This window comes from Chamaea fasciata, unplaced genomic scaffold, assembly GCF_029207755.1.
Source record: "Chamaea fasciata isolate MVZ Bird 193981 ecotype frontalis unplaced genomic scaffold, bChaFas1.0.hap1 SCAF_41, whole genome shotgun sequence".
NCBI classification, from domain to species: Eukaryota; Metazoa; Chordata; class Aves; order Passeriformes; family Sylviidae; genus Chamaea; species Chamaea fasciata.
The window spans coordinates 246,982-268,323 of NW_027094126.1; the positions used below are offsets into that span (position 1 = coordinate 246,982).

The 21,342-nt window shown below is 58.1% G+C and overlaps 1 protein-coding gene across 3 annotated transcripts in view; it reads left to right on the forward strand.

The window, feature by feature from the left end:
- LRP1 (LDL receptor related protein 1) overlaps positions 1-21,342 on the forward strand; it is a 78,427-nt gene that overhangs the window by 12,692 nt on the left and 44,393 nt on the right. For all 3 annotated transcript variants that reach the window (XM_066207386.1, XM_066207383.1, XM_066207385.1), the window contains exons 2-6: positions 2,537-2,659; positions 6,720-6,857; positions 8,323-8,442; positions 9,307-9,435; positions 9,586-9,849. In XM_066207386.1, coding sequence (XP_066063483.1) covers positions 2,537-2,659; positions 6,720-6,857; positions 8,323-8,442; positions 9,307-9,435; positions 9,586-9,849 — 774 coding nt within the window. The remainder of the gene's footprint in view (positions 1-2,536; positions 2,660-6,719; positions 6,858-8,322; positions 8,443-9,306; positions 9,436-9,585; positions 9,850-21,342) is intronic.

The window sequence follows — 21,342 nt, forward strand, 5'->3', positions numbered from 1 at the left end:
CAGCCGGTTGGGAATGGGTTCCCAGGGATTTGCCCTCCTGTAGCTCTGCCTGCTCCTTCGGGAAGTGAAACCTGTGGGTGAAGCTGTAGGTCACGCTGTGGTTGCTGGAGACCTGGGAGGATGAGGAGGAGCAGGAAATCCAAAGAGAGTGTCAGTTCTTTGCTGTGGTTTTCTTAATGAGTCCTGCCTTGGGATGCGCCTGTGGCCGGGGGATGGAGGCGTCGGATGAGCTCTGCTGGGAAGAGGGGGTGGAAGGGCTGGATTTGGAGCAGAGCTGAACCCGGATCTTGTCCCTGAGCCCGGTGGGAGGAAGGGGACAGGCTCGGGCTGTGCCTCTAGCCTAGGTAAGGTAGAGGGGAAGGACAGGGATGCTCCATCCATTTTAATCCGTCCAGTCTCCATCTTGGCTGTGCCGAGCTCCCGCCGTGGTGCCGAGCAGCAGCTCCCATGCCGCCGGTGAGCAGGGAAGGCAGGGAGGCAGGTTGGCAGGAGGAGCTGCGCTTCCTTCAGAGCAAACAGCATCAGGCAAAAAGCCCTGTGCGGCTCCGAGGAGCAGTCAGGGTTGTGACAGGGTGGGAAGTTTCCTCCCGCTCTTTCAGGGATGGGGGATTCGGGACAGCATCATCCCCACGCTCTCCCCTCGCAGCCCCGTGGCAGGAGGGAGATGCAGACACAGAGACCCCCCTTTCCCGGGCTGAGCAGGAAGTGGAGTGGATCCTGGGAGCGGGGAATTTGGCAGCCGAGCAGGGATGCCACGAGATGAATGTTTTGGGAATTGCGTGTGTGGCTGCCTTTGCTTGAACAAGGGCTCGCAGCTGAGTTGGGTTTGCAAGAGCTCCGGCCACCCCCGGGGCTGGGGTTGGGCAGTGTCCCCTCATGGCAGTGTTCCCCCATGGCTGTGTCCCCCCCACGGCAGTGTCCCCCCATGGCTGTGACCCCTCCCTCAATGGCAGTGTCCCCCCCATGGCTGTGTCCCCCCCATGGCAGTGTCCCCCCCACGGCAGTGTCCCCCCATGGCTGTGACCCCTCCCTCAATGGCAGTGTCCCCCCCATGGCAGTGTCCCCCCCATGGCAGTGTCCCCCCATGGCAGTGTCCCCCCATGGCAGTGTCCCCCCCATGGCTGTGTCCCCCCATGGCAGTGTCCCCCCATGGTAGTGTCCCCCCATGGCTGTGTCCCCCCATGGCAGTGTCGCCCCCATGGCAGTGTCCCCCCATGGCAGTGTCCCCCCATGACTGTGACCCCTCCCCATGGCAGTGTCCCCCCATGGCTGTGACCCCTCCCTCAATGGCAGTGTCCCCCCCATGGTTGTGACCCCTCCCCATGGCAGTGTCCCCCCATGGCTGTGTCCCCCCCATGGCTGTGACCCCTCCCTCAATGGCAGTGTCCCCCCATGGCAGTGTCCCCCCATGGCTGTGACCCCTCCCTCAATGGCAGTGTCCCCTCATGGCAGTGTCCCCCCATGGCTGTGACCTCCTCATGGCAGTGACCTCTCTTTGCAGCTTCCACCTGGGGGGTGCAGTAACTGCCCCCCATTGCGGTGACCCCCCATTGCAGGCTAGGTTTGGGGGAGTGAAGTGACCCCCCCATTAAAATGATGCCCCCATTGCAGTCTCATCTCTGTGGGGGCTGCAGTGACTCCTCATTGCAGTGACTGCCCCCACTGCAGCCTGTGTTTTGAGGGGACTCCAAGTGACCTCCCACTGCCGTGACCCCCACATTTCAGTGACCCCCATTGCAGCCCATGTCTGGGGGGTGCAGTGACCCCCACATTTCAGGGACTCCCTGTTTCAGTGACCCCCATTGCAGCCCATGTCTGGGGGGTGCAGTGACCCCCACATTTCAGTGACCCCCCCCCCCATTACAGCCTCTCCTTTTGAGGCAGGTGCAATGTCCCCTCCCATTTCAGTGACCCCCCCAGGCATGGGCAGGAGGTTCTTCCCAACCTTTCTCCTTCCCCAGACTCTGGATTTTGGCTTTTCCTGCTGGTTTTCACTCTGTCCATTTTGCCTCCCCGTGTGTTTGGTGAGGAATGTGGGGTCATCCTTCCCTGGACTGCCCTGGGGTCCTGGACATGGGATGGATGGATACCCATCCCACTGTTGTCTTCATGATTTAAAAAACCATTACTTTTTAATTTGTTCTCATTTGGGTTTTCTTGGTTTTTTTTTTCCCCTGTTTTTCTCTTGCCTAGCACAGAAAACGAAGCGCCTCTGGCTCCCAGGAGCTAATTCATCCAAGTTAAATGATCTTTAAAATCTGCGAGTGCATCACAGCGCTCGATTCCTGTTTTCTCCCGGTGTAATTAATGCTCCAGCTTAAATTTCCTCCTTTCCTTAGGGGCAGGCTTGATGGATCCGGTGCCGGGCTCAAACTTCTGCCAAGCCATAGGAAAGAAATCATCCCCTCTTCCCCCCCAAAAAAAACCCCCAAACCAATGTCGGCCTTTAATTGAAATTTGATTTTTCTTTTGAAACAACTTGTCCTTGGGAAGAAACTGATGTTGTTTTATTATCGTTATTTCTTTTCTCGTCTAGCACCGAAGACTTGTAGCCCCAAACAGTTTGCATGCAAAGATCAGATTACGTGCATATCTAAGGGCTGGCGCTGTGACGGGGAGAAGGATTGTCCGGATGGCTCGGATGAATCTCCCGAGATATGTATGTATGCCTTTTCCTTCCTAATCCTCTTCTTCTGGGTTTGCTCCATCGCTCCACGGGCGTTCCAGGGCCTCGAGTGGCCTTTGCACAGCGTTCTACCTCAGCTCCCCTTGCAGCCCCTCGAGGTGGGGGGTGTCCATTCCGTCCGTCCATCCATCCATCCATCCATCCATCCATCCATCCGTCCGTCCATCCATCCATCCGTCCATTCGTCCATCTGTCCACGGTTCCAAACCAGCCTCCTGGGAACAGGGAATCACTCATTTGTGTTTGTTTCCATCAAAATGGATGCGCTCGAGGAAGGAAGAGTCAGCGGCAGTGTCACCCCCTGTCCCCAGCACCTCGGCATTCCTGGGGAGCGAGGGAAGGAGATCCCTGGCAGTCCCAGGGAGCAGCTGGAAAGGCGACATCGCTGTCCCAGATGTGTTTGGGGATTAGGATTTTGGATTTGGGTTAGGTTCACTGGTCTGAGCTGTTGGAGCCACTTGGACAACGCTGGTGGGCACAGCTCTGGAGGAGCTCCCACCTCACGTGGGGTGGTGGATCTCTCTGGAAGGGCACAGAGAGCTGGGATGGGTTAGGTGAGGTGTAGGGATGGGACTGTGGGGGGTGTCTGCAGAAGGGTCAGAGCTGTGGTGACACCAGGGGATGGCGGCTGTGCCTGTCCCGCTGTGCTGGGAGCTCCGCTCTGGCCAGGCTGGAGCAAGGAACCACCTGTCCGCATGTCCCAGGATTCTGAACCACAGGACAGCCACCACGGGACCCAGCAGCGTCTCCTCATCCCCTGTCCCAGCTCTCCCTCCCAGATTCCCACTTCATGCTGTGCTTGGCAGAACCGTCTCCTCCTGAGCAGTTTCTGGTTCGGCTCCGGGTTTGTTTATTCCTTAAGGCAAAATGATGCAACGGCCCCTCCGTGGGAGGGATGGGGGGCTGGGATGGGCTGGCTGGCTCCAGTCAATCAGCAGCCCTGGAAAATTACAGCAAGAGGACTCAGAGGCTGGAAGAAATCCATTCTGATTGGCATGTTCCGCTTGCTGCGTGCATCCGTGCTCGATCCACACGGACAGGTGACCGGAGCACGGACCCCTTGGATGCTCTTCCCTCTCCACCTTCTTCCTCTCTCTTCCCTGGGGCTGGTGAGGGGCCTGGAGCAGCCTCGGGTGCTGTGGATGCACCTCGTGTCCCTCTGTCTGGAGGTCATGGATGTTGGAAGACTCGTGGGTTTGGTCCAAGCCCCCTGAGGGCTCATCCCTGGAGGACACGGGACCCCCGCTGCCCCTGTGCCCCTCGGAACACGCTTGGAACTTCCAGGACGGGGAAGTGGGAGCCTCTGTGAGACACAGAGCAAAGCCTGGCATCTCCTCTCTCCTCACCGTCATGTGTGGGGCTGAGTCTGTGTGTTTCCATCATCGCCACAGACCCCAAACTTTGTAATTTCTCAGTTCCTTGGGAGCAGTTCCCATCCCAGCTAATCTCTGGGCACCTGGGAGGGGCTGGACCTTCCCGAGTAGCTCCCAGTTCCCACTTTGCACCCCTAGACACTGGAAGGGAAGTCAGGGGGATGCTGTGCCCCCCCAGGACATGGAGATTGGGGTGCTAGGGCACATCTGTGCCGATGCCATGGGCCGGGGGATGAGCGGAGCCTCCTGCTTGCTCCTGCCCAGGCTCGTTCCCATGGAGCCCGACCTGTCAGCACCGGCCCCCGGTATCTCCGGGATTGCCAGGCCGGCTTTTCTCACGCCACTCCGGCACCGAGGCTTCCAGCAGCCTCTCATCCTCCTTATCTCTCTGGCAGGGAGAGAATGACTTTTATTACTCTCTTTTAATCCGTGTTTGAGCCGAGCTGCCAGCGCAGCTCCTGCCGAGGAGGCTCCGGAGTCCTTCGGTGCCGCGGTGTTTGCGTGGCACTGACGTTCTCCTGCCTGAGCCTCTTGAAATGCTGTCAGGCACGTGCCAGGTTTTCCTCTCTGGGGAGTCCTTTGGAGTACTCCCTGGCTTTGCTCAGGTGTTCAGGCCTGTCCCTTCCTGTCCCCAGTCCTGCTCATTTGGTGCGAGTGGCTCGCGCGTGGTTCTTGCACAGTCAGTTTGTTGCTCCACGGAGCTTTCCTGAGAGGAAAACGCTTGGAGAAGAGCCTCCATCCTGTTGGAGATCAAAGATGAGGAGCTCTGAGGGAGGAATTTGCCATGGCTCAGCTGTGGCTGGTGCCTGGTTGGTCCATCCTTTGATCCAAGGGTTCAGGAGGCCTCGGATCCCTCATCCTGCCATGCTGGATCTGCTGTTGGCGTGGGCCTGAAGAGTTCAGAAGTGACCCAGAGGCATCACCAGGACCCTCAGTGCTGCCATCCGTGTCCATCCTGATGGGACGAGTGGGACCATCCCACCCCTGCTCCTCCAGCCTCTTCCCTCATTGTGTTCCCCCCCCCCATCTGCATCTCCCTGGGCTGTTGCCAAATCAACTGCAGGAGGAAGAATTGCTTTTCTCCCATCCTCCTTTTTTTTTTTTTTTTTTTTTTTGAGTGGTTTTTTGAGGTTAAACATTCCTATCTAATTCGGCTCCTTGGGGTGTACCACAAGCTTGTCACATGTAATAAATTGGCTCATTTATTAGCGCCAACACGGTCAAAAGCAAACAAAGTGGCTTGTGGATTAATCCTGCCCTGTTTGGGATAAGTGGTTTGATCCAGGCTCTTTGCAGGGAATAATGGACACGGCAGAGCAGTTCTGACTGATGAATTGGGCGCTTCACTTCAGCCCCTCCATTCTTCTGGTCCATATATCGACGTGACTTAATTAACCCATAATTTGCAATTACAGGGAGCCCACCCTCTGCAAAAAAAAAAAAAAAAAATTAAATCTGTGCAGTGGCACCCGGTAAGAAATTCTCCCAGAGTCATCTGCTGGGTGCCCTGGGGCTGGGAAAGAGGGGAAGCTCAAATCCCTGCTGGCTGTGACAGGGGCTGAGTGTCCTGAGCATCCTGGAGGATCCCATCACCCCGGTGCCAGTCCAGTTGGCTCACTGGGAGCATACTGGGATGTGTTTGAGACACAGGGGAGCGATCTGGCGTCTGGAGCCTGTTAGATTCCCATTTTTCAGGCATCCCTTGAGCAGGGAATGGGTGTCACTGCCCAGGATGAACAGAGGGAAGTTTTGGCTGGGATGGATTGAGGATCCTGCTCATTGTGGGGTGGGGGGTGTCACAAACCCTGGGCTTTGTGCTCCCCTTCCCACAGCTCCATGTGCTTCCAAGGGCTTTTATCCCCTCCTGGGAGCCCAAGGGTCACGGTGGCATCACATCCAGTGTCCCTCAGAAGTGTCTGGAGCTGTGTGGGATGAGGATGTACCGGCACACGGAGCTCTGTGTGTGATGTAACACTCCTCTCCAAGGAGAGCTGGAGCTTATTTAGGGCAAACTCCGCTGTTGGAGTCCCCAGTGAAGGTGACTGGGCTAAAATGGGACTGTGTCTGGACACGGTGTGTGCTGTGCCCTTCTCACTGCTCACTGGGGGCCCAGGGGGATCCACGGAGCTATTTCTGCCAGCCCTGCTGAGGGGAGGGTGAGGCACGAACAGCCCCTGGAAAATGGGATTTTACTGTTTTGGCTGGGCAGAGATGTGTTGGTAGCTCTGGTGAAACACTGTGTGTTCAGCCCTGAAACGTGGATTTGGCGCAGGGCGAGGAGGAGACCCCATGGAGGGGGTCAGGATTTGCAGGGGTTGTGCCAGGGCTCATTGTCACCCCTGCAGCCACCTCCAGCCTGGGGTGAAGCCCTGCTGGACGTTGCAGGAGCTTTTCCCGGGGTTTCAGGCCGTTAATGGATTTACGGTGTGTTTGTTGTTTGTCTCCATGCCTTGCTTCTTTTCAGAGGAGGCTTAAAAATAAAGCTTGGCTTCCTCTGTAATTTTTCCAGTTAATAATGGAGATTAAGTCTCCTTGTGCTGGGCTCAGAGGGGCCCCCCATGAACCTGCCTGTGCCACGGCCCCGGGACAAGGAGGCTGTTGGCACCTGGGGGGGGGTCACGGTCCCTGTGCTGACCCTTGTGCCTGTTGGTGCCCTGCAGGTCCCCAGAGCAAAGTGTCCCGCTGCCAACCCAACGAGCACAACTGCCTGGGCACCGAGCTCTGCATCCACATGAGCAAACTCTGCAATGGGCTCCACGACTGCTTCGACGGCTCCGACGAGGGGCCGCACTGCCGGGGTAGGTTTGGGGGGCACGCAGTCCCAGGAAAGGGGCGGCTGCCCCAGAGAGTAGGAGTGATGAGGTCCCTGGTCTCTCCTGTTGAGTGTGAGCCCTGCCACGCTCAGCTCGGCACAGTCACAGATCCAGAGATTATCCAGAGCCGCTTGGAAGTGAAATGCCCATCATTCCTGAGCCTGCAGCCATGAAATAGCTGCATTGTCTCCTGGGTTTAAAAGCTCCAGGCCTGGGGTTCTGGTCCAGATAAGAGATGCCGCTGTGGTTTTTTCCTAATTTCCAGGAGCTTTGTCCCCCCTCCTGGCCTGTTCCCGTGGCTAATCCTGCTGGAAAACTCCCCAAACCAGCGTGCTGCTGCACAGATTAATCGCTCAGAAACGTGTGTCCTGGGCTGACCCCGCGCTCCGGAGCCGCTGTGCTCCCCAACCCTTCCCTGCCTGGGGTGGGGGGCTCCTGTCCCACTCCACCAAGACCCCTGGCCCCAAAGGGCTCCCTGCTGGGACCCAGCTCCTCTCCACTGCCTGGATCCCATGGGAGCAGCCCGGGGCAGCTCCTGCAGCTGTGCCTGAGCTGAGAATTAATATTTCAGTAAGAGCTCTTGTTACTTAAGTGGGATCTGAGTTTTCACGGCCAGGCAACACGTGAGCCACGTGAGCCATGTTGGGGCAGCTGCTCAAGGCTTTGGGCACCTGGTGCTCAGGGCTTTGGGCACCTGGCACTCGCAGGTTTGGGCACGCTGGGGCTGCCAGCCCTCAGTGGTGCTTGAGCCAGATGCTGAGTCCCCCCTGCCCGCAGCCGGTGCCGCCCCAGGGAGGCATTTCCTCATTTCCTCGCAGCTGCTGGCGAGTCCCAGCCTGCCACTGCCCCAGGCTTGGGCAGGTGAGCTGTCACCCTGAGCTGTCACCTCGAGCTGTCAACTCCAGCTGTCACCCTGAGCTTTCACCCTGAGCCATCACCCCAAATTCTCACCCCAACCCCTGTTCCTGCTCTGGCTGCTGGACCATTGCTGCCCCCATCCTGCTCCCCTCCGTGCAGACATCCTAATGTCACTGGAGCCCCTGTGCTGAACCCTCACACTGTCCCCTCTGAGCACTCCTGGGTTGGACAGGAGAGGAGATCTGGGCTCTCTGGTGCATCCACATCCCTCAGGATGCCCTGGAAATGCATCCCATGCCACTCCCCTGCGCAAGGTCTCGGCCACCACTGGAAGTGGCGTGGAGTCAACAGCACTGGGGGTGGCAGGGGCTGCTCAGAGCCCCCTCCATGGAGCTGCCATTTATCCTACATGTCCTCCCTCCCTCTGCTCAGTCCTTCTCTCCTCTCTGGGGAGGTGGGAGCAGTGTGAAGTTTCCCAGCAAATCCTGGTGGGGTGTCTGATGATCCTGCTCATCCAACCCTTGGTCCTTGGTGTCCGTCCTGTTCTTCCCTGGGTGACATCCTCTCTCTTCCATCTTCCCTGTTCCCACAGAACAACTGGCCAACTGCTCGGCGCTGAGCTGCCAGCACCACTGTGCACCGACGCTGTCCGGCCCTGTCTGCTACTGCAACCACTCCTTCCAGCTGGCTGAGGACAGGAGGAGCTGCAGAGGTGGGTCAGGGCTGGGCAGAGCCCTCACTCTATGCTGGTGACCCTGGCTCCTCGGGGATGTGGCCAACGCCACCGTGTGGGGCTTGGCCGTGTGGGGTAGGGGCTGGGCAGACTCAACACAGGGCAGGTGAGATGGGATGGGATGTTTGATGGGATGGAACTCCCTCTGCTCCCAAAAACCTGAGTGAGGAATACTGGGAATAAGGAAAAGGTTTTGTCTTTGTGTAAGGAGTCAGGGGGCTGGCTCATGCTCCTGGCGTCCCTGCCTCAGAGAGGGTGGGAATGATAGGAGAGGGTCACAGCGAGGATTGATGGCATCAGTGTGATGGAAACAAACCTGGAAGTGAGAGATTGTGGTGGCTCCAACCCTTTCATGTGGTGGAAGGAACCGTTCCCAGCTCTGGTGCGGAGCTCTGGGGGATACATCGCTTTCATGTGCCAGAAGAAAGAGCAGCCAAGCCAGGGGTTTGGGAGCTGGAGATTGGAGGGATTTGGAGTGGGAATGGAGGGTTCCCAGGCAGGGGTTGTCCTGCTGCAGCTGGAGCAGGGAACCAGGAGCTGCCTGCCCAGTCTTGGGGTGGCCTTGGAAGTGAAGGTCCCTTTGATTCCTTAGGAGGCCAATATGAGGGTCCCTTCAGTTCCTCTGGAGGCTGAAATGAGGGTCCCTTTGACTCCCCAGAAGGTTGATGTGAGGCTCCCTTGGATTCCTTGGCAGGCTGGTGTGAGGGTCCCTTTGGCTCAGGGATCATCCCCTCCTCTCCAGCTCCACCTTGGAGAAACAGGGGAGCTTCATTCCCTCTTCAGGCAGTGAAAGGGGGGGTTGTTTCTGATCCAAACCTTGGGGTTTTTTCCTGTCTCTCCCAGACTTCGATGAATGCACCGTGTACGGGACCTGCAGCCAGACATGCACCAACACAGAAGGCTCCTACACGTGCAGCTGTGTCGAGGGGTACCTCCTGCAGCCAGACAACAGATCCTGCAAAGCCAAGAATGGTGAGAGCCTCACCAGGGGCAGCGTGGTGCTTCAGGGCAGCTCTGCAAACCACAACCCTTCCCTGAGTTCTCCACGTCAGGCTCTTCCCTGAGGTTACAGCCACGGGATTGAGGTGTGCCCTGACCCCTTTGTTCCCTCCTTGCCCCCAGAGCCTGTGGATCGCCCTCCCGTGCTGCTCATTGCCAACTCCCAGAACATCCTGGCCACGTACCTGAGCGGAGCCCCCGTGCCCAACATCACCCCCACCAGCGCCAAGCAGACCACGGCCATGGACTTCAACTACGTGGAGGACACGGTGTGCTGGGTCCATGTGGGCGACAGTGCCTCCCAGACCATCCTCAAGTGTGCCAAGATCCCCAACCTGAAGGGCTTCGTGGAAGAACGGTCCATCAACATCTCCCTGAGCCTGCACCGTGAGTGCCCACTCCCCTCGGGACCCCCATCCTGCTCCCCCATCCCCGGTTCCTTGCTGCTGCCCCTCACCAGGCCATGGTGGGTGAAAGTGGGAAGGAAGCAGCTTCCTGCAGGTCACTCCCTTCCTTTTTATTATTATTTCCATCAAGTTTAGCAGTTTCTTGGTGTGCAGATATGAGGAGGAGGGATACAGGGAGGAGTGGAGCTGCTACCTGTGCGGCAGGTTTTGAGATGGCAGTTCTTGCTTCCTTTGGTCCCACCCCCAAAAAAATGACCGAGTCCCACCCCAAAAAGTGACCAAGAACAAACTCCCAACCCAAATGTGCCTCTGTGGGTGCCACTGAGTCACTGAGTGTGAGTGGCTGGTGGCAGTTTCCTTCTGCTGGTGGCTCTGTGGCCAGAACAAGTGTGGTTACAGCTCCGTGTCCTGTTGTGGCTTGCTGGTCCCAGCTCTGCAGTCAGTGTGGGAGGGAGACTTACTAGTTGGGATTTTGGTGTTCTCTGAGTCAGGCCCAGGAGGGGTCCCTGTGGGCTTCCAGCACCTTCCCTGCCTGTGCAGAGCAGTGGGGATCCTGGGGTCCCCCATGGGGAAAGCAGGTGGGTGCCACAGCTGGAGAGCCGTGATGTGGGACACCATTCCTGTCACTGGTTTCATCCTTTGACAGAGTCAGTCGGGGTGGAATTAGGGGCTCTGGGGTTTGCAGTGGGTCTCTGTCAGGTTTTTGCTTCCCTGGTGTCATCCCCCCGGGGGTGTCTTTTGCCTCCTGAAATTGGGGATGTTCCCAGGGGGGCCTGAAGCAAGAGGGATCCCCTTACTCCACCAGCAGATTGGATGAACTCGTATGAACGGATCTCTGCAAAGGAGAGACCAGAGAAGGTCCTGGGTGGATCGCAGAGCCAAGAGCAATTCTCTGCTGAGGGTCCTGGGAGTCCTGGGGGTCCCAGGGGTCCCGGGCTCTGCCTGTGGCTGGGCTGGGCAGGCTGTGGGCGCTGCCGAGGGTGTGTGTGCACGGTTAATTTCAGCTCACCCTGTGTATTTTTAGGGCAGGGTGTATTTTTAGGGAGAGGCCTCACCCTTTGCTCTCGCAGGCGATAACGTAGAGTCGGGCAGGACAGGGCTCGGCTTCCTGCTCCCTTCCTGGGATTTAGGGGGGTTTCTGGGATTTAGGGGGTCTCTGCTTTCGGTGCCTCTCTCTGAAGGCTCCCTCAGAGTGAGACTGGTTCATCAGCACAAAGGAGGTGGAGGAGTGAATTCCCCCAGCGCGGAGTCGGGTCCTGGGGGTCGGGATGAAGAGATAATGTCACTCTCAGGCAGGACACTGGCGAGACCCATGAATCCAATTAGTGGTTTCCCTCTTTATTTGCTTCTTTATGGCATTATCTGCTCCCAGCAGGAATGGGGCCTCCCTGGTGCCTGCTGCTAATGGGGCTTGAGCTGGCATTTGATGGGGGGAGATTGATGCCGAGGGGCTGGAAAGCAGCAGCTCCAGCTGCCACGGGAGACCTGGGATGCGCGGTGCCACAGCCTGGCTCTGATCGCTCCCCTGCCTCCCTGTCCTGCTCGGCTCCTGCAGAGATTACTGTCACTTGTGCTGTGGGAGATGTGTTAAATGAAGGCTGTTAACAGCCCTTGGCACGACCCGCTGTCCTCAGAGCTTTGCTGTTCCCCTGGTCCTTACACTCTCCAAAGCTTTTTGCCTCTCCGCAGGCTCTGGAGCTGCAGCGCTTCCCGCAGCGCCGCCCCCTCGGCTCCCACCTCGCTGCCCGTGGATATTTGTCACAGGCACTGATTTTCTCAGTTGATCTGAGCTGGCTGGTTCCCTTCCCCCAGGTCTTTTTCCGGGGACGCACTAAAAATCAGAGGCTGCTGAAGCCTTCCATCCATTTCTCTCGCAGAAATTCCTACTTCGTGTTGGAATTGGATCATTTCTCTCTGCCGTCGGTCGGAGTGGGCTGGGGGAGGCTCTGGGCACCTCGTGGGGACATGTCGGGCTTGGTGCCAATGGCCAGGACAAGGTGGGATGATGTGATCCCTCACTGGGCAGGGGTCCAGGCTGTCCCCGTCTCCACAGGGACCTTGGAAGTGGCTCTGTCCTGCCAGCCCCGGGAGCACAGTGTCCCTCCGTGCTCACCCCCGTGATGAGGATGAGGCACAAGCGATGGCACGGGAAGGGCTCGTCCTTCCTGCCAGCGCTGAATTGTAACAAGGGGAGCTTGTCTTATCCTTCCTCCCATCCCGCTGTCCCTCTCCTCCGCTCCGTGTGACAATCCCACAGTGTTCCTGTCCGGGAGGATCCTGGCAGGCGTTGCGCGTCCGCTCGCGCTCAAGGACAGAGGCACGTGCCTGTGCCGAGGCTGCTCCGACCCCTTGGAGCATCAGGATGGCACAGGGGGGTTCACTGTGAACCCCCTGTCAGCCCTGAGCCCCTCTGGTGTGGGGCAGGGGACAGCTGGAGACCAGGGCGGGGCTGTCACTGTTCCTCTTGGACCCTCTGTGCTCCGTGGCAGATCCTTGACCTCTGGGGACTTTGTGGTCCCGTGGGTTTTCTCAACCAGATTCCAGCCTCCACGTGTTTCCCCAGACAATGTCCTTGTTTGTTTGGAGTTGGGCTTCCAAGGAATTTCAAAGCCAAACAGAGCACTAAAAAATAATAATTAAAATCTGTTGCTGGGCTCTTGTGCTGCTCTTCCTGTGTCCCAGCCGGAGCCCTCTGCTCCCCCAGCTCCCCCAGCTCTCCAAGTTTATCCTGCTGGCCTTGTCGGTCCATCCTGGGACCGTTTGTGTCAGGGATCACAGCCTTGAGCAATCTTCATTGCTCAGCCATGGACCCAGGGCTGGGACAGCGAGGGAAGCAGCTGTGGTGGGGGATTTGTGCCTCCTTCCATGGAATTCGTGTCCCCGTCCCCTAGAGGTGACACCAGGAGCTGCGAACACCTCCCTAGAGCGTGCACAGAGGCCAGGACCGTCCTTAGGAGGCCACCTTTAGCTGGCAGCAGCCCAAGATTGTGTGGGTCACCCCTGGGTCTCCTCGCCGGCGTTGACAGCGGCGTTAAATCCCCATCTCCGGTGCGCTGCGATCGGGTGACGCTCGGCTTTCAAGGGGAAGGCAGGAGTCCTTTGCTTGGACTGTGGAAAAATACTGGGGAACACGTGTCAGGAGCCAGAGCACTGGGCTTCTCTGTGGCTCTTGGGGTGGCTCCCCTCTCCCTTTCCTTCCCCTTTTCCTGCCCTCCCCTTCTCACGCTCTTTCGCTTTCTTTTTCCCCTTTTCTGTGGCTTTTTTTGCCATGGTCAGAGCTGGGAGCTTGGTGATGCCAGGGAATGCATTTATTGTGCTAGCAGGTGCCTGGAGCCAGCGCTGCTTCACCCCAGCTCTGGTGCTGCTCCTTCCCAGTTCCAGCACTACTTCCCAGTCCCAGCACTGCTCCTTTCCCAGTCCAGTACTGTTTTCCCAGTCCCAGCACTGCTCCTTTCCCAGTCCCAGCACTGTTTTCCCAGTCCCAGCAATTTTCCCACTCCCAGCACTGCTCTTTCCCAGTCCCAGCGCTGTTTTCCCAGTCCCAGCAGTTTTCCCACTCCCAGCACTGCTCTTTCCCAGTCCCAGCGCTGCTCCTTTCCCAGTCCCAGCGCTGCTCCTTTCCCAGTCCCAGCACTGCTCCTTTCCCAGTCCAGTACTGTTTTCCCAGTCCCAGCGCTGCTCCTTTCCCAGTCCCAGTGCTGTTTTCCCAGTCCCAGCACTGTTTTCCCACTCCCAGCACTGCTCTTTCCCAGTCCCAGCACTGCTCTTTCCCAGTCCCAGCGCTGTTTTCCCAGTCCCAGCATTGCTCTTTCCCAGTCCCAGCACTGTTTACCCAGTCCAGCACTGTTTTCCCACTCCCAGCACTGCTCCTTTCCCAGTCCCAGCACTATTTTCCCAGTCCCAGCACTGCTCCTTTCCCAGTCCCAGCACTGCTCTTTCCCACTCCCAGCACTGTTTTCCCACTCCCAGCACTGCTCTCCCAGTCCCAGCACTGTTTTCCCAGTCCCAGCACTGTTTTCCCAGTCCCAGCACTGTTTTCCCAGTCCAGCATTGCTCTTTCCCAGTCCAGCACTGTTTTCCCAGTCCAGCACTGTTTTCCCACTCCCAGCACTGTTTTCCCAGTCCCAGCACTGTTTTCCCAGTCCCAGCACTGCTCCTTTCCCAGTCCCAGCACTATTTTCCCAGTCCCAGCACTGCTCTTTCCCAGTCCCAGCACTGTTTTCCCACTCCCAGCACTGCTCTCCCAGTCCCAGCACTGTTTTCCCAGTCCCAGCACTGCTCCTTTCCCAGTCCCAGCACTATTTTCCCAGTCCCAGCACTGCTCTTTCCCAGTCCCAGCACTGTTTTCCCACTCCCAGCACTGCTCTCCCAGTCCCAGCACTGTTTTCCCAGTCCAGCACTGCTCCTTTCCCAGTCCAGCACTGCTCTTTCCCAGTCCCAGCACTGTTTTCCCAGTCCAGCACTGTTTTCCCAGTCCCAGCACTGTTTTCCCAGTCCAGCACTGTTTTCCCACTTCCAGCACTGCTCCTTCCCAGGCAGAGCAGGCAGGAATTCTGCAGCTCGGCAGGATCCATGTGGGGCTGCTGGGAAAGGGCTGCGGAGGTGCCGTGATTTATTATTTCTCAGTTTAAGGTTTGTTGTTTTCCTTTATAAAACAAGCCCCCGGGAAGGGGTTTGAAATATCAGGACATTTGATCCCGAGTGCATTATAAACCTTAAACGCTGGCAATCTGGCCACCATTAAAATACCTTCCTGGGCAGCATCAATCCCAACCCGCCCGGCTCAGAGGGTGTTTTCCTTGAGTCCATTTCAGCCCTGTCACTGGGAATGGCCTGTCCCAGTGCCAGCGGGCAGAGGAGCTGTGGGCGCTGGGACAGATTGATTTCAGGGCGATGTTGCTCTGCAGAGGAATCCAAGTACATTTCTTCCCCCACTTTGCATGGAAAGCTATTTTTCTTCCTTGCTGCCTCATCCTGGCCAAGAAAGAGGCTCCGACGTGAACTCACTTGGCAGGAGAGCGGGATGATTGGTAACTTCATCTCGTGGTTCCTTTCTGTTGGTTTTTTGGTCTTGGTTTTTTTCTTTTCTTTTTTTAACTGTTTATGGCTGTTCTTGTTGCAGCGACGAAGGAAATTGGGAGCTGGGGGAGAGCAGGGGATAAATGGGAGCAGGGGATAAATGGGAGCAGGGGATAAATGGGAGCAGGACATGGAGGGGAGCAGGGGATAAGGGAGAGCAGTGATCAGGATGGATGGAGCAGGGAATGGGCAGAGCAGGGAATGGGGAGAGCAGGGACTGGAGGGGAGCAGGGAATGGGGGAAAGAAGGGGATGGGGATAGCTGGGAATGGGGGGAGCATGGAATGGGGGAGCAGTAAATGGGGAGAGCAGGGGATGAATGGGAGAAGGTTTAGGGGGAAGCAGGGACCAAAAGGGAAAGCAGGGATTGGGTGGGAGAAGGAGATGAAGGAGAGCAGGAGCTGGAGGGAGCAGGGCCTGGAGCCATGCACACACACCAGCTCATTGTGTGGCAGGGGACAACACCATGGTGGTGATTTTAATCAGTCTGTTAACGAAGATCTGACACTCAGGACCCTGCTGTGGCTCTGCCCAGCACTTCTGACTCCCCTTTCCTGGTGTTTCCCCTCACAGGGAACAAAAATAAATCCCCCAAGGGGGCTGAGACCTGCCCCCTCCTGCCCCCCAGTCTGTGGTGGCAGGGCTGAGCTGCATCCCCACTGTTGCTGGTGACAAAAGGGTGACATGAATGTCCTGAGTCATCAGGATGCTCGTGCCCAGGGTTGGGTTTGATTTCACATGGACTGGAGCGTGTCTGTCCCAGCACACATCTGTGTGTCCCAGCACACATCTGTGTGTCCCTCCCGCACTGCCTTGTGCCAGGGTCACTGCGGGAGCCCCTCAGGACCCTTCCTGCCCACGCAGGCCCCATTTCTGCTCTCTCATCCCCCCTCCCCCCAGATCACCCCAGTGACACTCCCCGGGTTCCCGTCGAGCCTGTGTCTCGCTCCTCTCACCCAGAAGGAAGCCAAGTGCCCCGTCCCTCCCTCGGCCTCTGTGGAATATTTGTGCCCATGGAATGGTCTCATTAAGGCAGAGTAATTAGCGGTCCCTTGGCTGCCCTCCACGCAGCCTGGAGCTCATTCCATCCCTGTTCCTGCTCTTCCCACCTCCGGTGCCTCAGCCAGGCTCTGCAGGGATGCTGCGGGGTTGAGCCAGGACATGGGGAGGAGTGAAAGTTTGGGGTGTCCCCAACCTGGGGAGCTGGAGGTGGTGTCAGTGAGGGGTGGGAGAGCTGCCAGTGACTGCTTGGACACGGTTCCCCTTCAGATGCAGCCGTGGTGCTGCACTGGGGCAGAACATGGCCTGGAGAGGAGGCAAATTTGGGGTGTCCCCACCCTGGGGAGCTGGAGCTGGTGTCAGTGAGGGGCTGGAGAAGTGCCAGCGATCCCTTGGACATGGTTCCCCTTCAGATGCAGCCGCGGTGCTGCGCTGGACATCCGAGGCACAGAGAGCACACGGACTGGGTCCTTCCCCCAGGGCTCCTTGGAGAAGGGCAGTGCTCCAGCATCTGCCATTCCCCAGCCTGTCCCCAGGCTGGGGTGTCCCTCTGTGGGGGCTGCACAGCCCGGGGATGCCGTGTCACCCCCGAGGAACGTTTGGCTTGTGCGGGGCGGGCGTGAGTGTGCGCAGAGCCCCAGGGATCCATCCCAGTGCCGAGTCAGACATCCTGGCCGCGGGCCACCGGCTTCCACCCAGCGGTTCCTCCTCGCAGCGAAACATCTTAGCAGAGACGGGGGTGGTGGGGGGGTGAATTTATTTATTTTTGAGCCTGCTTTGCTGAGGCAACGAGGCTGACGTGACGGCTGTGGCCGTGTGTGGTGGTGGCCATCCCCTCCTGCCCGGCTCGGACACAAGGAGTTGGCTGTTCCTGGGAGCAGGGGGGGTTGTGCTGGACCCTCGGGGGCACGGGGTGTCTGTCCGGCCGTCCGGCGCCCTTCGGGGCGGGAGTTTGTCTTTGTGCTTGTCCTGTTAACATACTTCTAATTAAGGAAAATTGTCCCCAGGAGCAGTGTTTATCCACGGAGCACGGTGCCGTCACAGAGACGGGCTTGTTCTCCCGGGGAGAGGATGTCTGTGGAGGAAAGAGACAGAAATTCCTCCAGATTATGGTATTATGTAAATGTATCAAACGGATCATTCCCTATAAAAAGGAAAGTAGGAAACCGATGTATTTGAGCAGCCCTGGGGACCGCATTCCTGACGAGCCTCCGTTCCTGAGCCGAAACATTCGGCAACTTTTCCAAGCTGTTTTTCCGCCGAGGCCGCGTGCCGGCGGCTCCGGGCGCCCGGGGGGCTCGTGGGGCAGCCCGCCCGGGTGTCTCGCTGGGTGGCAAGTTGGCCACGGCCCCTGCTTGCCCCGTGGGGTGGGTTGTGCCCTGGAGCAGTGTCCACTGCTCTCCGGGCGGGATCTCCATGAGATGTGGCATGGATGGGCAGCTCTGATGGGAACCACGGACTCCACGGTTCTGCCCGTGCCTCCTGAGGGACTTGGGGTTTGTATCAGGGCTGGTTCACCCTGGGGAAGCAGGAGCTGGCTGTCGCCCTAGGTGTGTGTTTATCGGACATCGATGTTCTTTATTTATTCTTTATTTCTTTGTTCTTTATTTGAAGCCACATGTTGGCAGTGAGGTCGGTCAATCTCTGTTCTCTGTCCCACGTGCTGGGGCAAGGGGGAAAATGCTCCTCAGCAGAACGGGAATGAGGATTTGGTGTCGGAGCTCTGTGCCCAGTGACATTTCTGGCTGTTTCAAGCAGAGCTGGGACCTCTCCTGCCCACCATTCCTGTCCCGCTCTCCTGGGAGTGCTCCCTTGAGGGGTAGCTGGGAAGTGGAGTTTCTCCCAGACTTAGAATCATGGAATTATTAAGGTTGGAAAAGCTGTCTAAGACCCTAGAGTGCAACCATTAACCAGTGCTGCCAGGTCATCGCTGAAGCATGTCCCCAAGTGCCACATCCACACATTTCAGAAGGAATTTCTTCATGGAAAGGGTTGTCAGGCATTGGAAAGGGCTTCTCAGGGAGGTGGTGAAGTGTCCATCCCTGGAGGTGTCCGAGGAACAACTGGACGTGGCACTCAGGGCTCTGGCGGGGATCAGTCACAGGTTGGACTCGATGGTCCTGGAGGGTTTTTCCAACCTCAGGGATTCTGGAATTCAGGGATTTTTTTTGCTGTGTTGGTTCCTGAACTTGTTGAACCTCTGTGGATATAGGGGGTCTCTCGACTGTGCAGGAGTCTGGACGAGCTGCCGAGTGGCTGCGTCCCCCCTCGCAGCTGTTCGGGGACTGTCGAAATCCCTGGTTTAATCCGAGGGAAGATTGTGTGTTTCCTTCCTCCTCCTGTCAGGCCACAATTGATGTGTTTGCAGACTGCACAGCAACTGATTCATGCAGAGCAAAGTTATGTGCTGGGTCAGCAAAGCTCCTTCCCCAAAAAACCCACAGCCCTGCAGTGCCTCACTGGGAGCGGGGTAAATCAGGCGGCCCGGGTTAAGGGAGGGAGAGCCTGGGGCTGCAGCTCCAGTGGGAAGTGTGGGATCCATGACCCACTTGTGTCGAGGAGTTCTTTGAGTGGGACTGTCCCACCTGGAGCTCTGGGATCCCAGAAGAAGAAGGATGTGGCCAGAGGAGGCCACGGAGATGGTTTGAGGGCTGCAGCAGTTTTGCCGTGGAGACAGGCTTGGGAGAGCTGGGGGTGTTCACCTGGAGCTGAGAAGGCTCCAGGGAGAACTTCGAGTCTCTTCCAGTGCCTGAAGAGGCTCCAGGAGAACTGGAGAGAGACTTGGGATGGGGGCCTGGAGTGACAGGACACAGGGAGTGGCTTCCCACTGACACAGAGCAGGGTTAGGTGAGATTTTGTGTAAGAATTCCTGCCTGTGAGGGTAGGGAGGCCCTTGGCACGGGATGCCCAGAGAAGCTGTGGCTGCCCCTGGATCCCTGGAAGTGTCCAAGGCCAGGCTGGATGGGGCTTGGAGCACCCTGGGATAGTGGAAGGTGTCCCTGCCCATGGCAGGGGGTGGGACTGAGATGATCCTTAAACCACTTCTGACCCAAACCATTCCGGGATTCTGTGAAAAGGGAAAAATCCGAGCACAGTGTGACACACAGGATTTTGTGGCGGGGACCTCAGGAGCAGCTCGGTCGGGATCACTGGGGCCGTGGCGGGTGTGAAACCAGGAAACATCTGTGCGGGTGGGTTTTGGGGTTTGCTGAAGTTGCCAACCCGCCCATGTTGAGCAACTTTGATGAAGTTCTCAGTGCTCCCTCGTCCTCCATCCTCCCTCCATCTGCCCTCCCTGCTGGCAAGGCCACCTCCCCCCGGAGCGGGGCTGCCGGCCTGGACCCCGTCCCCGTGAGGTTTTTTTGGCTGCCTCCCCCAGGAAGAGCCTTGGAAAGCCGACATTCCCCGCTCTCTGCCCCCACCAGCTCCCTTCCAAACGCTCTCAAATAAATAAATCTTGGGAAATGAGCTCGGCGTGTCGCAATCGCCCGCAACGCCCCGCCGAGGTTGAGCAAGGAGGAGGATTGATTCCAGGATGGGAATTGGTGGGGAGAGGCACCCGCGGGGGGCTGCAGGAGGGAGGGAGGGTGGTCTCTGCCCCCTGAATTCTCCGTGGAAATCGTGTACGACCCCTCCAGGGGACAGGTTCATCCCTGCTGGTCCCCTCAGATGGGTCTAAGGTGTGTTCTCATGGCCACGGGTGGCTGTGGGGCTGTCCCTGGGCATCCGTTGTTGGGGGGGACACAGGGGGAGACTGTGCCCCCCGCCCTTCCCCTCTCCAAAGATTTGAGAAGGGGGGAGGGATAAAGTTTCTGCAGGCCAACGCCAGGGGTTAAAAATAGACGTTTTCTAAATTAGCCTCCACCAAAAGTTCAAGAGGAAATCCAGGTTTAGCTGAGGCTACAAGAAAGAGCTGAAAATAATAATAATAATAATAATGATGATGATGATGATGATGATGATGAAAATAGCAATAATGATAATAATAAAAAAGTTAAAAGTGATTCCTGCGAAGGAGAGAGGAGGATGGTGAGCAGGGAGAGAAGGAGCAAAGCTGGAAAACAAAAGCCTTTGAGGAGGGTAATGCTTTCCAGCTGCAAAAATACAGCCTGGGAGAGGAGCAAGTGCTTGCGTCACCCCCAGCCCCCCGGCCCTGTGCTGCCCTGCTCGGAGCTGGGGCCCGTCCGGAGACCCCCGGGTGGACCAGGACCCTCTGCTCCCCTGGGGAACGGGAGGCTGTGGCAGGATGGGTGTGAGGGGAGTGTGGGGCTGAAAGCCTGTGGCTTATTTTGGCTCTTCTCCCTTTGGATTCCTCTTGGAGCGTTGGGCTGGACTCAGCTCCGGCTCAGAGGGATGCATCGGGAGAGCGACGGGAAAGGGGAGCCGGCGATGGGACAGAGATGCTTGGAGCCCCTCGAGGAGGAGAATCCGGGGGTCTGCAGCTGTGGGTGGGGGGCGAGGGCCCCTGAGCCATTCTGCCAACACTCCCCATCCGCCCCTGCTTGGATTGCTCCCCCGGTCCTGTGACTCTGACTCAGCCACGCAGGCGCCAGCCAAGACCTGCTTTTTTTGGGGAATTCTTGCACATCCCTTTGCTGAAGTGTTTCTCGCCCCGGCAGGGCCCTGCCGCCCCCTCCCCACGTCACAGGGGGGGTTTGGGGATGCTGGGTGGGGAGCAGGGAAGGGCGGTGGGTGCTGGTTGTGACAGCAGGACTCCGTCTCAGGGGCAGAACGTGGCTCTTGGCTCCCCAGTGTACATTTTTGTGTGGTTTTTGCTCATCACAAACCCCTCTTGCCCCAGGAGCTGGGGTGGGGGGTCCTGGCTGGAGCAGGAGCCCTGTGCCAGCCCCGGCACGTTGGGCAGCTCATTGGGAGCCCTGCGCCGGCCTCGGTTTGGGGTTGATGCTCATTCCTTGGCTCGGGCTGTTTCCACTTGTTTTTACGAGCTGCCTCACGCCGGGTGGTGGCTGCGGGCGCCGCGGCCTCACCCTTCCGGAGGGGGGGTCACTGTCGGCATCACCGCTGGCTGCACGTCCCCATCCCTGTCCCCAGGGCCACAGCTGGGACACGAAGGGCTGAGTGAGCTGGCCTGGATCACTCAGGCATGGATGGGGGTTGGGGTTTGTGCACCCCAAACTCTCTGCGTGCTCATCCCATGGCCTCATCCCAGCCCGGCAGTGTGGATGGACTCGGCATCGCCGAGAGCAGGGAGGTTGGGGCGTTGCAAAACCTCCTGGCTTGATTCATGTTTTCCCTCCCGAGCTCCTGCGTTGGTTAATAATTCAGTGGTGTCTGGCCTTGCTCCACTGAGGCTGTCTGGGTCTCACTGACCTTTGGGTCCTGGGGCTGGGGGCTGCTGTGCCCCATCCCTGCTCTTTCCTCCAGGGCTCTCTGGG